Source organism: Bos mutus, chromosome 5 (assembly GCF_027580195.1).
Source record: "Bos mutus isolate GX-2022 chromosome 5, NWIPB_WYAK_1.1, whole genome shotgun sequence".
NCBI classification, from domain to species: Eukaryota; Metazoa; Chordata; class Mammalia; order Artiodactyla; family Bovidae; genus Bos; species Bos mutus.
Window position 1 is genome coordinate 63,100,631 of NC_091621.1, and position 17,119 is coordinate 63,117,749.

The window sequence follows — 17,119 nt, forward strand, 5'->3', positions numbered from 1 at the left end:
CAAGGCTCTGTATTGTCACCCTGCTTATTTATTTAACTTATATGTAGAGTACATCATTTGAAACGCTAGGCTGGATGAAGCACAAGCTGGAATCAAGATTGCCGGAAGAAATATCAATAACCTCAGATATGCTGATGACACCACCTTTATGGTGGAAAGCAAAGAGGAACTAAAGAGCCTCTTGTTGAAAGTGAAAGAGGAGAGGAGAGTGAAAAAGTTGGCTTAAAGCTCAACATTCAAAAACTAAGATCATGGCATCTGGTCCCATCATTTCATGGCAAATAGATGGGGAAACAGTGGAAACAGTGACAGACTTTAATTTTGGGGCTCCAAAATCACTGCAGATGGTGACTGCAGCCATGAAATTAAAAGATGCTTCTTGGAAGAAAAGCTATGACCAACCTAGGCAGCATATTAAAAAGCAGAGCCATCACTCTGCCAACAAAGGTCCATACAGTCAAAGCTATGGTTTTTCCAGTAGTCATGTATGGTTGTGAGAGTTGGACAATAAAAAAGGCTGCATGCTGAAAATTGATGCTTTCAAACTGTGGTGCTGGAGAAGATGCTTGAGAGTCCTTTGGACTGCACAAATATCAGTCCAGTCAGTAATCCTAAAGGAAATCAGTCCTGAGTATTCATTGGAAGGACTGATGCCAAAGTGGAAGCTCCAATACTTTGGCCACCTGATGCAAAGAACTGACTCCTTAGAATAGACCCTGATGCTGGGAAAGATAGAAGGCAGGAGGAGAAGGGGATACAAAGAATGAGATTGATTGGATGACAGTACCGATTCATGGACATGAGTTTGAGCAAAGGAGTTGGTGATGGATAGGGAAACCTGGCGTGCTGCAATCCTTGGGGTCACCAAGAATTGGATACGACTAAGCGACTGAACTGAACTGATGTTAGCGTGTAATTCAGCAAACATTGTTTTTCATCAGTACATAGTATTTGTAGAGTAGATCTGCTGATATTAAAGTCACCATTCCCCCTGCCCAAACTATGGACACTGAAATTATATAATATTTTGTCATCATAAGTAAAATGTCTATAGACATTTCTATTTCCCCTCATAGGTAGAATTATTCCGTAGGTATAGAATCTTAGAACTGGAATCTTAGTGAATTACTTTCATTTGTTAATAAATATTCCAAAGTGTTTTTCTAAGGGATTTTACTAGTTTCTACTTCTACTGTGTTTATTAATGTGCAGCTTCTTTAACTCTATTTTAAAATTATCTGCCAGAATCTGAAGGATTTTTTTTTCCACAGAGATTCTTCAAGTTTGCGAACAAGTAGTTCATACACAAGAAGAAGATGGGAAGATGATCTTAAAAAGAATAGCTCAATTAATGAAGGATCAACTTATCACAAAAGGTAATAATATAATTCTTAAGTAACATTGATGTATTCTTTTATTAAAATATGAGGCAGTTTGTTTGGAGCTCTCAATTTAATATTAAAAATGTGCCTTTATATATTTTTTGTTGTTTAAATAAAACTTCATTTAAAGACACAGAGTCTATATTTAACAACAGGTTGAAAATTTGCTCCTACTTATGCCTTCATATTATGTATTTTTAAATTAAATATTTTGAAGTATCTTTTAGATTATATTGAAAAGGAGCTCTGTATATAATTACATAAAAGTCAATTATGTAATTGGAGCATTTGAAATAGTCAGTAACTTGATTTATCTCATTTGGTGACTTGAAAAGTTTTTACTTGTCTTAGAACTCAGAGTAGTAGAAATGCCATGAATTAGAATGTTGGTAATACATTGGAGAGGGAGTAGAAGATCTATGCATTATTTTTTCTGCTAAAAGCAATCAAAAAGACTAAAAGATCAACAGATATAATACAGGCATGGGTCACTCCTAAGGCTGTGACCCATTGCCGAAACATTTTTTTTCAAAAATGTTAGTCTTAACTTCCCCTGAGTAAAACCAAAGTGTTTTTCCAGGCATGTCCATATGACATAGAGCAGTTCCAGAAATGTAAGCTGTCAGATCATCTTTAAATCTTGTTGGTGGGTGGGGGTTTAGTAAAATGATACACTACCAAATTAGTGAAATCATCTAGACTCTAGCAAGTTGTAGGTGCAACTCTTGGTGCTGGAGCTGGTGGTGTGTTTAGGAACACAGTTTTTAAGATTTTTTTCCTAGCCTTGTGAATCTGTATAATGTATAGACATTGACTATAGAATACACCTACAGACACATCCTATATAGATATGACTCTTTCCTTTAGTTGCTCCTTTGGTAGAAGACAAGATGATTTGATTAGTTCTAGTGTTCCAAGCACCACATCAACACCAACAGTTACCTCTGCAGCTGGGCTTCAGAAAAGCCTGCTTTCCAGCACAAGCACTACTACAAAGATTACAACGGGTTCTTCCTCAGCAGGCACACAAAGCAGGTGAGTCGCAGATACATTTTGTGTTCAGGCCTCCTGTGTGCTTATGTATGTGCATGCATTTTTGTGTAGAAGATTGTGGGGCTCTGGATTTTTTCATTGACCTGATTAAAATTATTTACAAACAAAAATTGGTTCCAAAAGAGGCAATTATATGTTTGGGGAAAAAAATTAAGTTCCTGACTTAAGAACTTTTCCTTGAATTAAGCTTCTTAAAATGTAAATTTTTCTTTGACGGCTCTGGGTGAACTTTTTGGTTCATGGTTGAAAGATGTCTCACGTTGTGTTTAAAAAAAAAAATCCATCCCTGTAGTCACATGTTTTCAGCTGCTAGAAAGTGCTTTCATTGTTTAGCTGTTTTCCTTTTCTCTTTTTGTGTTGCTGCTTATGATGCTATAGTACCTCAAATCGTTTGTGGGCTGAGGATAGTACTGAAAAGGAAAAGGACAGTGTTCCTACGGCAGTGACCATTCCTGTTGCTCCAACTGTTGTTAATGCTGCAGCTTCTACCACAACCCTGACTACAACTACTGCTGGCACTGTCTCCTCCACTGCAGAGGTCAGGGAGAGACGCAGGTGTGTACAGGTCATAATAGCACTGCTGATATATCTTGCCCAATGATGTAAATTGTCTGTTTTGTTCTGTTTTTTAATCTTGGAAAGTTGATGTCCACCTCTTCAGTGGGTTAATACAATGAGATAACCTATGTCAACTCAAAACTCTGTAAATTGATATAATTAGCAATTATTAGCATTTAGGCTTGGTAATCCACCTGTGACAGTTCTTTTGTTTAAAGGCACTGAGCCAGGCAGGTTATCTTACTTAGCCATCTTAGTTTTAATGGTTGTTAGAATTCAAAAAAGTTTTGTAGTGAAGATCTAAATACGTACTCTAAACACATATCAAGCAAATCATACTCATAGAAAATTAGATGTAACATGAAAAAGACAAGTTTTTTATTCTTCTCTTTGTCTCCCCCTTCTACTTCATTGTTAAGAAATTTGATGCTTAACAGGTTCCTTTTTGTTGTTGTTATATTTGAAATTTTCATTTTAAAATTTCCTTGTTGAAGAATGGCTTCTTAGGCATATGTGTTAGCCAAATAATTTTACATATGTTTAACACATTCACTTATTTCTGAAGTTTAAATTCTGGTATTTGAACATAGAACACAGTTGTTAAATTTATTAGAGAGTCTGTGAATTTATTTTGTGTCCTAAAACGTACTTAGAGCACTGCTCTCTTCTTCCTGTTGCAGCCAATTGGTATGGAATCACAGATGTGGAAAGGAACTTACTATTATCTTTTATGATATCCTTTACAGAAGAAAACTGAGTCCCAACGATATTAAGTGACTTTTCCACTTTTATATGATTAGTGTGAGAGCTAAGGCTAGGCCCAAGATTACAGGAGAATCTGTGCAGGGTTCTTTCTGTCTGCTGTATTGCTCTTTGTCCCTAGCTTTGAATTTGGTTTTACCTCTTGGGAAAGAATATTTTAGGAAACTAAATGTAACCTCTTTAAATATTTTATTCTTTCAGAATTAGCTACATAACTGATATTTTCCATAACTAAATTACCAACCAGATTAATCTGGTTTTATTTCTGGTACATGGTATTCATATCCAGACAGTCTTATATATCTTTTGTCTCTGATGCCTAGCAAAATGCATGGCTTGCTGTAAAAGTGGTAGCATTTTTACAGTAAATTTGTAGTGATTATATGGAAAGTAACAAAATGTTAAATGTTTTGAAAATTTTTTTTAGATTAAAAATTTTTTTCTTTCCTGTCATTGCATCTCTAGTTTCTGTCAGTATATTTCATTTCTATTTTTATGGTGAAATTTAATGATACTTCAACAGCACTACAGGCACTTTGTGATTTGAATACCAGTACAGGTCATGTCATATTTTAATTATGCTTGCTTGATTTTTCTCTAAATTTAGTAAGTTTTAGGTTTGGGGGTGTTTTCAGTGAGACCACTTAGTCAACAGAAATTAGAGGATCATAGGCATTCATTCTCTTCTAGTGAAAATAAATTTAAGGGCTTTGCTTTTTTGGAAGGCAGTTAAAGGGGAAAAGGTTTAAGAATTCTTGATTTTTTTTACTCCTTGTCTGCCTTAATCCTAAAATAAGAGTTCTCTATGGGTCAGAATTTCTTCTTCTGTAAAATCAGGTATTTAATTCACAATTTTTGACTTCTAGAATCCTTTCTATTTCTAGCATTCCATACTTTAACATTTTTTTCCGTAACAGTTTTTTTCCAGTGATGAAGCCAATGACTATCTCCCCAAAATCATCAGTTGTTTTAGAACTAATAAATTATGATTCTTAATCTCAGATTTATTTTTTTTTATGTTGAAAAGTATTAAGTTTCAGCCTTTTAGAATTAATCCTGTAAGATTTTAAAGATTGAGAATTAAATATTTAGTGATGTTAAGACACAGCAGGTCCTATAGTGTAAGGAAAAAAATGTCTATTGACATTTTTCCTAGTCTATATTATAGAAAATTTGTCTTGTTTCAGTGATGTTTGCAGTAATATTAATGTTTGTGTTTTGTTTGATGTCAAATACTTGTTTGCAATTTTGACCTTGCTGTTTGTCTTTTTTTTTTTTTTTTTTGCCACTCAGCTTGTGGGATCTTAGTTCCCTGATCAGGGATTGAACCCTGGGCCCTCAGCAGTGAAAATTCAGAGTCCTCACCACTGGACTTCCAGAGAATTCCCCTGTTTTATGTTTTAATTAAATGTTATTAATTATTTCAAAATGTATATGGTTGAAAATTTCCCCCTGTATTGTATATATGGTGATTTGAGGTTGCCATTCCCTCTCCAGGGGATCTTGCCAACCAGGAATTGAACTCTAATCTTCTGCATTACAGGCAGATTTGTTACTGTCTGAGCCACCAGGGAAGCCCTGAATATTCTGTGGCTTAAAAAGATTAATTAATTAATACATTTATGCCGTTTTTATATACCTTTACATACTCACTTTTAAATACTATATAAAGTTACTGTGTACACTATTAAGTTCCACAGTATTTTTGAGTTTTCCTGGTTTTATTGATCAGGTTTAGGTTAGAATTCTCTGTTTTTATAAAATTTTTAGTTGGTTAATTTGAGGGGGGAGGCATTAGGAAGAAGAGAAGAGAAGCTCACTTTAAACAGATGAGTTCCCTAGTGGCCTAGAGGTTAAGATTTCACTACCATGGCCTGGACTCAGTCTCTGATGGAGGAACTGAGATCCCGCAAGCCTCGGGGAATATCAAGATAGACAGACAGACAGGTGGGGCATGATGAAAAATTATTTCATTGTTCAAGTATTTCTAATACTCCATAGCCTTTTCAAACTGCAAAATACTAATTACCAATAACTTCATATGTGTAGTATGAATTCCCATGGTTTCGTACAACTACTCATTTTTACTATTTTCCCTTGACTCAGCCACCTCCCATTTGACCACTTATCTTCCCTCTGGAAGGAAAAATGCTGAGTGAGAAGCAAGGGTTGGTATTGCTTTTTAGAGATGTAATTTGGTTGACAAAAATATAAATATTATTGAAACAAACAAAAACAAACAAACAAACAAAAAAGGTGTCAGTTGCTCAGTTGTGTCTGACTCTCTGCAACCCCATGACCCCTTTGTCCATGGAATTCTCCAGGCAAGAATACTGGAGTGGGTAGCCATTCCCTTCTCCAGGGGATCTTCCCATTATAAATAAATATAAATGTCTCAGCCAGTAAATGTTAGGGAAAGAAATAATATACAGAATAATTGCCTTTACTGAGGGAAAAGTCCTTAATTTAGAAATAACCTTTGGATTGTTCAGAAAATAGTGGGCAGTCTACGACTAGTAAGTAAAATTACATACCCTATGTAGTTACAAGGAAGAAATCCAGGATGACAATATGATACAGTAATGTTTAAGGCAGCAATGAAATTTGGTATATTCTGCCATCTTTTTTGATGACTAGCTCTTTGGAATTAAAAACATACTAAAAACATGAATTTTCTGTCTTCTCTATGTTCTATTCGTAGAGGTCTGCTCTGTATAGACAGCTCAGGGAAGGAGAAAGGAACTAAACATCAGATGGGGAGTATCAAATGTATAGGAAATATATTCAGTTCAGTCCAGTCGCTCAGTCGTGTCCAACTCTTTGCAACCCCATAAATCGCAGCACTCCAAGGCCTCCCTGTTCATCACCAACTCCTGGAGTTCACTCAGACTCATGTGCATCGAGTTGGTGATGCCATCCAGCCATCTCATCCTCTGTCGTCCCCTTCTCCTCCTGCCCCCAATCCCTCCCAGCATCAGAGTCTTTTCCAATGAGTCAACTCTTCGCATGAGGTGGCCAAAGTACTGGAGTTTCAGCTTTAGCATCATTCCTTCCAATGAACACCCAGGACTCATCTCCTTTAGAATGGACTGGTTAGATCTCCTTGCAGTCCAAGGGACTCTCAAGAGTCTTCTCCAACACCACAGTTCAAAAGCATCAATTCTTCAGCGCTCAGCTTTCTTCACAGTCCAACTCGCACATCCATACAAGACCACTGGAAAAACCATAGCCTTGACTAGACGGACCTTTGTTGGCAAAGTAATGTCTCTGCTTTTGAATATGCTATCTAGGTTGGTCATAACTTTCCTTCCAAGGAGTAAGTGTCTTTTAATTTCATGGCTGCAATCACCATCTGCAGTGATTTTAGAGCCCCAAAAAATAAAGTCTGTCACTGTTTCCACTGTTTCCCCATCTATTTACCATGAAGTGATGGGACCAGATGCCATGATCTTCGTTTTCTGAATGTTGAGCCTTAACGCAACTTTTTCACTCTCCTCTTTCATTTTCATCAAGAGGCTTTTTAGTTCCTCTTCACTTTCTGCCATAAGGGTGGTGTCATCTGCATATCTGAGGTTCTTGATATTTCTCCTGGCAATCTTGACTCCAGCTGTGCTTCTTCCAGCCCAGTGTTTCTCATGATGTACTCTGCATATAAGTTAAATAAGCAGGGTGACAATATACAGCCTTGACGTACTCCTTTTCCTATTTGGAACCTTAGACTAAATATGCATTAGCTTTTGAAAAAGCTAATGATGAATAGTTTCAAAATGTCATATTACTAGAAAGCTATATTTATGGATTACTAACAATTGGATTTGTACTGAGTCTTTATCAATTATTATGGTTCAAATTAATTCTATCTTTTATTATACTATTTTTCATTTTCCTTTTAAAATGCCCAAAAGGCACTGTAACCCTCTAAATCTGTTACTCATTAACAGCATGCATATTGAGGTAAGGTCATTTCTAAAGCCCCAAATTGCTGACTTTAAGAGGTTTTAGTCTCCGATTTTTTTCAAGTTTGCAATCCTAAGAATAATGAATCTTGTAGTCTAGTTTTAGAGAGACAAATTCCAAAAAATTCAAGACTTTGAATGGAGAGAAAGATGCATTCATATGTATAAAAAAAAAATTGTGAAGAAATTGTAATTAAGGTGTTTAATGAGGTGTTTTACTCTTTGAACTTAGAGCTTTAAAAGAACAGATTTTTTAAAAAGGCCTGAAACAAACAGAAAATTCCGAAGTTTGTCATGAATTTGTGAATAATGTCAGGAAGGCCGAAGACCAGAATGAATTACAAATTGACAAAAAAACTAAAGTTAACCCAGGAGGATTTTTTAAAAAATAGCTTTTAGAGATAGAGGCATTATGATAGGTTATTAATAAACTTAATGGTTCTGTCTGGTCTTTGCTTATTTAACCCGTTAATTCATTATTTACCTTTTGACATAGATTGCATGCTTTTGAAATTGTCCATACCTTGTGACAAGATGGAACATAGGCTTCAGTTCAGTTCAGTTCAGTCCCTCAGTCGTGCCCGACTCTTTGCGACCCGAAGAACTGCAGCACGACAGGTCTCCCTATCCATCACCAACTCCTGGAGTTTACCGAGACGCATGTCCATTGAGTAGATAATACCATCCAACCATCTCATCCTCTGTTGTCCCCTTCCCCTTCAGCCCTCGATCCCTCCCGGCATCAGGGTCTTCTCCAATGAGTGAGTGCTTCGCATCAGGTGGCCAAAGTATAAAGTCTGTCACTATTTCCACTGTTTCCCCATCTCTTTGGCATGAAGTGATGGGACTGGAAGCCATAATCTTAGTTTTCTGAATGTTGAGCTTTAAACCAACTTTTTCACTCTCCTCTTTCACTTTCATCAAGAGGCTCTTTCGTTCTTCTTCACTTTCTGCCATAAGGGTGGTGTCATCTGCATATCTGAGGTTATTGATATTTCTCCCGGCAGTCTTGATTCCAGCTGTGCTTCTTCCTGTCCAGCGTTTCTCATGATGTACTCTGCATATAAGTTAAATAAGCAGGGTGACAATATACAGCCTTGATGGACTCTTTTTCCTATTTGGAACCAGTCTGTTGTTCCATGTCCAGTTCTAACTGTTGCTTCCTGACCTGCATACAGGTTTCTCAAGATGCAAGTCAGGTGGTCTGGTATTCCCATCTCTTTCAGAATTTTCCACAGTTTATTGTGATCTACACAGTCAGAGGCTTTGGCATAGTCAATAAAGCAGAAATAGATGTTTTTCTGGAACTCTCTTGCTTTTTCAATGATCCAGTGGATGTTGGCAATTTAATCTCTGGTTCCTCTGCCTTTTCTAAAACCAGCTTGAACTTCTGAAAGTTCACTGTTCATGTATTGCTGAAGCCTGGCTTGGAGAATTTGAGCATTACTTTACTAGCGTGTGAGATGAGTGGAATTGTGCAGTAGTTTGAGCATTCTTTGGCATTGCTTTTCTTTGGGATTGCAATGAAAACTGACCTTTTCCAGTGCTGTGGCCATTGCTGAGTTTTGCAAATTCACTGACATATTGAGTGCAACACTTTCACAGCATCATCTTTTAGGATTTGAAATAGCTCAACTGAAATTCCATCACCTCCACTAGCTCTGTTCATAGTGATGCTTCCTAAGGCCCACTTGACTTCACATTCCAGGATGTCTGGCTCTAGGTGAATGATCACACAATCGTGATTATCTAGGTCATGAAGATCTTTTTTATATATTTCTTCTGTGTATTCTTGCCACCTCTTAATATCTTCTGCTTCTGTTAGGTCAATACCTTTTCCATCTTTTATTGTGCCCATCTTTGCATGACATGTTCCCTTGGTATCTCTTATTTTCTTGAAGAGACCTCTAGTCTTTCCCATTCTATTGTTTTCCTCTATTTCTTTGCACTGATCACTGAGGAAACCTTTCTTATCTCTCCTTGTTATTCTTTGGAACTCTGCATTCAAATGGGTATATCTTTCCTTTCCGTTTCTCCTTTGCTTTTCACTTCTCTTCTTTTCACAGCTATTTGTAAGGGCTCCTCAGAGCCATTTTGCTTTTTTGTACTTCTTTTTCCTGGGGATGATCTTGATCCCTGTCTCCTGTAACAATGTCACAAACCTCTGTCCATAGTTCATCAGTCACTCCGTCTATCAGATCTAGCCCTTTAAATCTATTTCTCACTCCACTGTGTAAACATAAGGGATTTGATTTAGGTCATACCAGAATGGTCTAATGGTTTTCCTCATTTTCTTCATTTTAAGTCTGAATTTGGCAGTAAGGAGTTCATGATCTGAGCCACAGTCAGCTCCCGTTCTTGTTTTTGCTGACTGTCTAGAGCTTCTCCATCTTTGGCTGCAGAGAATGTAACCAGTCTGATTTCAGTGTTGACCATCTGGTGATGTCCATGTGTAGAGTCTTCTCTTGTGTTGTTGGAAGAGGGTGTTTGCTTTGACCAGTGCGTTCTCTTGGCAAAACTCTATTAGCCTTCGCCCTGCTTCATTTTGTACTCCAAGGCCAAATTTGCCACTTACTCCAGGTGTTTCTTGACTTCCTACTTTTGCACTCCAGTCCCCTATCATGAAAAGGACATCTTTTTGGGGTGTTAGTTCTAAAAGGTCTTGTAGGTCTACGTAGAACCATTCAACTTCAGCTTCTTCAGCGTTACTGGTTGGGGCACAGACTTGGATTCCCGTGACATTGGATGGTTTGCCTTGGAAATGAACAGAGATAATTCTGTTGTTTTTGAGATTGCATCCAAGTACTGCATTTCAGACTCCTTTGTTGACTATGATGGCTACTCCCATTTCCTCTAAGGGATTCTTGCCCACAGTAGTAGATATAATGGTCATCTGAGTTAAATTCACCCATTCCAGTCCATCTTAGTTCACTGATTCCTAGAATGTTGAAGTTCACTCTTACTGTCTCCTGTTTGACCACTTGCAATTTGCCTTGATTCATGGACCTAACATTCCAGGTTCCTATGCAGTATTGCTCTTTACAGCATCGGACCTTGCTTCTATCACCAGTCCCATCCACAACTGGGTGTTGTTTTTGCTTTGGCTCCATCCCTTCATTCTTTCTGGAGTTATTTCTCCACTGATCTCCAGTAGCATATTGGGCACCTACCGACCCAGGGAGTTCATCTTTCAGTGTTCTATCTTTTTGCCTTTTCATACTATTCATGGGGTTCTCAAGGCAAGAATACTGAAGTGGTTTGCCATTCTCTTCTCCATTGGACCACTTTCTGTCAGACCTCTCCACCATGACCTGTCCGTCTTGGGTGGCCCCACAGGGCACGGCTTAATTTCACTGAGTTAGACAAGCTGTGGTCCGTGTGATCAGATTGGCTAGTTGTCTGTGAATGTGGTTTCAGTCTGTCTGCCCTCTGACGTCCTCTCAGCGCCTACTGTCTTCCTTGGGTTTCTCTTACCTTGAACGTGGGGTATCTCTTCACAGCTTCTCCTGCAAAGAGCAGCTGCTGCTCCTTACCTTGGACATGGGGTAGCTCCTCTCGGCCACCGCCGCTGACCTTGGACGAGGAGTAGCTCCTGCCGCGCAGCCACCGCTGCTGGGCTTAGATTTAAAATGTAAAATGTAGTGAAGATAATACCAAATGTTATTTTCTGTATCAGAAAATCAGTGACTGAAGAGTAAGATGCTGATTTTAAAGGAGTTCATACATGACAGTACTTGAAGTTTTAGAGAACTTTAAGTATGAACAAAAGTATGATTTTTAGTCAGTGCAGGATGACAGCAGTGCAGGGAGTCGTGCTTCTTCACTAGTCACCTCACACCCTACAAACTGCATTCAGTCCTAATGATGTTACCATAAAAAGACATTGACAGTCTATAGCTTCACGTATTATCTAGGATGATGTTGAAAGGAGCTAAGAGATATGATATTACAAGTTTGAGAAAACAAAACTGGATAGGAAAAATTTTTTTAAATATATGTTAATATGAGTAGTTACAGTCTAAAAAACTATCAAACTGCATTGTTGGATTTCAGAATGGGTCTAACCATTTTCTGATAACTCTTTAAAATCCATTAAAATGCTAAACTTAGATGTTTCATTTATGTACATTCATGTGTGATTACATTCAGAGGTAATGTATTTCCAACTGACGATTTTTATTTATTACTGTAGATCATACCTCACTCCTGTTAGAGATGAAGAGTCTGAATCCCAAAGAAAAGCAAGATCTAGACAAGCAAGACAGTCTAGAAGATCAACACAGGTATATGTAATGTGTGTAATATATAAAAGTTCAGAACTATGTTTCCCCTTTTCACATTTTGTGCAAATATTGATCTCAGTATATAGTATGAATGAGTCTTAAAATATAAAAGTTGCTTTAGTAATCCTGCTGTAGCCTTTTAAATATGGCTATGCCGTCTATGGGTCGCACAGAGTCGGACACGACTAAAGCGACTTAGCAGCAGCAGCAGCAGCATGCTGTTAATATTACATTTTATCTAATTACATTTCATCTGATATTACATGTGGCTATTACTGTTAAGGCATGTTTTGTATGCCTTTGTATATCTCTCTGAGTGTTTATGTTTCTCTTCCTAATATAGTGTCTGATTCAGAGTATTTGATTAGTGTTAAAAATGAATCATATATAATGTCTTATAATTATTAAATAATTCTGAGTATTGGAAAGGGGTGGGAAATAAGCATTTTATGTTAGGTATTTCAAAAAGCTGATGTGCAAGTATGAGAAAAATGTCAACTCCAGCTAATTATCTTCTTCTTACCTCCTTGCCATTCTGATTATGTCCCTTATATCTCTTTCTATCTTCTGTTTCGTGCAGTTCAGGGGCTCCAAAGTCCAGATTAAACTATTTGACCCTTACCATTACTTACATTTCAAGTTAAACTGTGTATTTCATAGGATCTTAACATGTTTTTTATGTGTTTGTACCTTTACGTCTTAAAATTCAACCCATCCTTTTGGGACTTAACCTTCAAAAATTACCGCCCTACTGAAATCTTCTCTTTGTTCATCTACATATATAAAAACTCAATACATGTAACTTTAATATATAAATAGTGTATATATTGGCTTTTCCTTCTTTCTTTGAACTTCTTACGAATATTTATATTCATAAGGTCAGTTCCTGTGCTATTTTGTTAATTTCTTTAATAAAGAGACAATTTCTTGCATATATTTTATTTCTTTCCCAGTACATACTATTGTGCTTGCTCATGATGATTCTTCATAGAATGAGTATGACTTGCTAAGTAGGAATTCTGTTTAAATTTGCAGACCAGTTCTAAACATGAATATTTGACTTCTAATACATTCATATTTAATTTAACATATCTTTTTTTGTGTGCAGGGGGTAACATTGACTGATCTTCAGGAAGCTGAAAAAACAATAGGGAGGAGTCGTTCCACCCGAACCAGAGAACAAGAAAATGAAGAAAAAGAGGAAAAAGAGAAACAGGATAAAGAAAAGCAGGAAGAAAAGAAGGAATCAGAAACATCTAGAGAAGATGAATATAAACAAAAGTACTCCAGAACATATGATGAGGTAATAGTATACCAGCAACACAACTAGGTCATATGGCATGGGTAGTTCTCGTGATTCTCAAAATGTAAGAGATTTATTTACTAACAAACCTCATGCAAATTACTCATAAGGATTTTAACTGGAAGTCTTAATTATCTTGACATGAGTAGAACATTACTTTTCCTTTAAAATGAACTTAAATATTTTATGTTTTTATCTGTGTTTAATATTTCAAATGGGTGTTAATTTTCACCTTTCACAGGCTTATCAGCGCTACAGACCAGTATCAACTTCAAGTTCAACCACTCCCTCCTCTTTACTTTCTACAATGAGCAGTTCACTTTATGCTTCAAGTCAATTAAACAGGCCAAATAGTCTTGTAGGTATAACTTCTGCTTACTCCAGAGGATTAACTAAGGAAAATGAAAGAGGTAAGAACGAAAATTCGAAAACACTTTGTTTCCTTCAGATAATTCTTTGAGTTGGTTTTTCCTAATTAATATAGTTTAACAGAAAAGAGCCAACATCCTAAACTGGGACTCATTCTACCTAACCAGAAAGAATATGATGGTTGAGAATGAGAAAAGTAGGAAATAAAAACAGAAAATTGTATGATCTGGCATTGATACATGTATCTTTATTGCCTAAGACTTCAAAAATCTTTATGTAGATCAGCATAGAAGTTGGTATAGAAAAACTGGAGGGGTGATTATTTCTAAGAACAGTTTATTAATCTTTCAAGTCATTTCTTGCATATTATGTAGATCATATCTTTTAACTATTGTGAAATTGTTTTAAACAAAAATCATTTAACATATATATATAAAGTCCTTGCCAAAAAAATTATTTCTATTCTTATTTCTTGAAAAATAGGTTTCTTTTTCAGCTGTGTATTGGCATGTTGATGCTATTAGCATTTCCTATTATTGCATATAAACTTCCTACATAAACTCTGATTAACTCCTACTTTAAGAAATGGGTGCTAAATAAAAGTATTCCAATTGTAGGTATTTTATATTTTAAAAGCAAAATCAAATAGTATTCAGTTCAGTTCAGTCGCTCAGTCGTGTCCGACTCTTTGTGACCCCATGAATTGCAGCATGCCAGGCCTCCCTGTCCATCACCATCTCCTGGAGTTCACTCAGACTCATGTCCATCGAGTCAGTGATGCCATCCAGCCATCTCATCCTCTGTCGTCCCCTTCTCCTGCCCCCAGTCCCTCCCAGCATCAGAGTCTTTTCCAATGAGTCAGCTCTTCACATGAGGTGGCCAAAGTACTGGAGTTTCAGCTTTAGTATCATTCCTTCCAAAGAAATCCCAGGGCTGATCTCCTTCAGAATGGACTGGTTGGATCTCCTTGCAGTCCAAGGGACTCTCAAGAGTCTTCTCCAACCAAAAGCATCAATTCTTCGGTGCTCAGCTTTCTTCACAGTCCAACTCCCACATCCATACATGACCACAGGAAAAACCATAGCCTTGACTAGACGGACCTTTGTTGTCAAAGTAACGTCTCTGCTTTTGAATATGCTATCTAGGTTGGTCATAACTTTTCTTCCAAGGAGTAAGCGTCTTTTAATTTCATGGCTGCAGTCACCATCTGCAGTGATTTTGGAGCCCCCCAAAATAAAGTCTGTCACTGTTTCCACTGTTTCCCCGTCTATTTGCCATGAAGTGATGGGACCAGATGCCATGATCTTCGTTTTCTGAATGTTGAGCTTTAAGGCAACTTTTTCACTCTCCTCTTTCACTCTCACTGAGAGGCTTTTTAGTTCCTCTTCACTTTCTGCCGTAAGGGTGGTGTCATCTGCATATCTGAGGTTATTGATATTTCTCCCGGCAATCTTGATTCCAGCTTGTGCTTCTTCCAGCCCAGCATTTCTCATGATGTACTCTGCATATAAGTTAAATAAGCAGGGTGACAATATACAGCCTTGATGAACTCCTTTTCCTATTTGGAACCAGTCTGTTGTTCCATGTCCAGTTCTAACTGTAGGTTTCTCAAGAGGCAGGTCAGGTGGTCTGGTATTCCCATCTCTTTCAGAATTTTCCAGTTTATTGTGACTAGTCATGATAATATCAGTAGTCCTATAGGAGTAAGCTTCAGAAAACTAAATTTTTTTCAACTGCAAGCTGGCTGTTCTTTTGTTGGACATTGAAATATTTCAGTTCTTTAAACCTCTGAGTGTGAGGCCTGTGTAATGATTATAAAAATTTTGAGCCAAAATTTAAATTAGGGATATTTAAATAAAAGTTCAAATTTCTGTCTTCTTTTGAAAAGTTGGAAGATACGGCAACGCTGGATCTGAATTCTCACATCAACAGTTGATTAGAGCTGAGAAACAGTAGGCCCCCCCCTCCCCCCCCACACACACACACTCTTATATAACCTGGATGACCACTGTTGGTTTTGGAGTTTGAGGCCTTTGCACTAAACTAATTCTGAAAAGATTAAACCCCTCTTAATACTAGAATTTTGGAGTTTCTTTTGCTGCTTTTTCTTCACAGAAGGAGACAAGGAGCCTGCTAATGACACAAGAGCCTTTTCACAATCATTTTTAGCATTACTTTGCTCCATATGTCTACTTTTTAAAACATATTCAGAGGTTCTAATATTCTTCTAGTATGTAAGTCTGAGGATATTTTAACTATCCCAGGAAGGGAACAAATTTGAAGATTTTACATTGATTTGTTTTTAATAAAAGATACTTTTTTCCCAAGGCAGGAAAAAAGGTTTGCTCTGAGATACTAAAAGAAAATTCAGTGAATGGTGCATTGATTCTACTGCCACATGAGGACTGGGAATGGCAGAAGTAGGAGCTGATAGATGTGTGTGCCCGCTAGCTGCTCCATTGTTAGCGACTGTTTGGGCATGAGAACTATTTTCCTGTCAGACACTAATAACTAGGGCCCCATTCTCTTCATAGGATTGATTTATTTTCTTTTCAATAGATATTATTAAATGTGTCTTTTAAGCAAAATTTTTGTTTTAAGCACTAGAAAAATGAAGTAATTAAAATTCTTGATTTTCAAGAGTGTGTCTAATGGGAGACACAGGCATGTTTAAACCAGGTGTTACAGGAGCACTGAGGGGGCAAAAATTATTTCTGATTAGAGAACTTTAGAAACTTTCACAGAGGTTGACTTAGAATTGTTTTCATATTTACTTTGCAAATAGTTTAAAGATGCATTGCTGCCATATGATTAATTTTAATCCTTAACAGAGGGAGAAAAGAAAGAAGAAGAAAAAGAGGGGGAAGATAAATCACAACCTAAATCAATCAGAGAACGAAGGCGACCAAGAGAGAAAAGAAGATCTACGGGAGTTTCGTTTTGGACACAAGATGTGAGAACTTATTAAAATATATCTACTTGATATATGCTTAATCTTTCTAGGAATGTACAATAATAATTTCTGATATGCCTCAGTTTATGTAGTCTTTAGGTCATCACTATGTGTTTAAGCTAGTTATTTAAATCAGAAGAGGTTTTCTTTTTAAGAATAAACAACTACTCAGATTTCTGACATTACTTACAAGCAAGAGTACTGTCCCAGTATTGGAATAAAAAAATAATGGCTGCAATCTTATAAATTTTAATTTTTTCTTCTTCATCTCTATTTGCCTGACATTGCTATTCATTTGCAGGAGAAAGAAGAACTATGGGATAACACAGTTAATGTGAAATTTATCCTATTTCAATACAACATGCACCTCAGAAAGGCAAAACTAATTTAATTTGGGGGGATTTTTTTTTTTATCCTTTTTTTCCCCCCCAGGAAAAAAAAAATGCAGAAAAGTTTAAACATAAAGAAGTATATCATCCCACCCCAGATGGTCATTGTTA

At 36.9% G+C, this 17,119-nt stretch overlaps 1 protein-coding gene across 7 annotated transcripts in view; it reads left to right on the forward strand.

Moving 5' to 3' along the window:
- PPP1R12A (protein phosphatase 1 regulatory subunit 12A) overlaps positions 1-17,119 on the forward strand; it is a 166,954-nt gene that overhangs the window by 123,625 nt on the left and 26,210 nt on the right. For 4 of the 7 annotated variants that reach the window (XM_070370969.1, XM_070370968.1, XM_070370972.1 and 1 more), the window contains 7 exons: positions 1,272-1,376; positions 2,250-2,417; positions 2,814-2,990; positions 11,904-11,994; positions 13,103-13,297; positions 13,539-13,707; positions 16,498-16,619. In XM_070370969.1, the coding sequence (XP_070227070.1) occupies positions 1,272-1,376; positions 2,250-2,417; positions 2,814-2,990; positions 11,904-11,994; positions 13,103-13,297; positions 13,539-13,707; positions 16,498-16,619 (1,027 nt within the window). The remainder of the gene's footprint in view (positions 1-1,271; positions 1,377-2,249; positions 2,418-2,813; positions 2,991-11,903; positions 11,995-13,102; positions 13,298-13,538; positions 13,708-16,497; positions 16,620-17,119) is intronic. The other 3 variants (XM_070370970.1, XM_005910228.3, XM_070370971.1) reach the window with 2 other exon arrangements.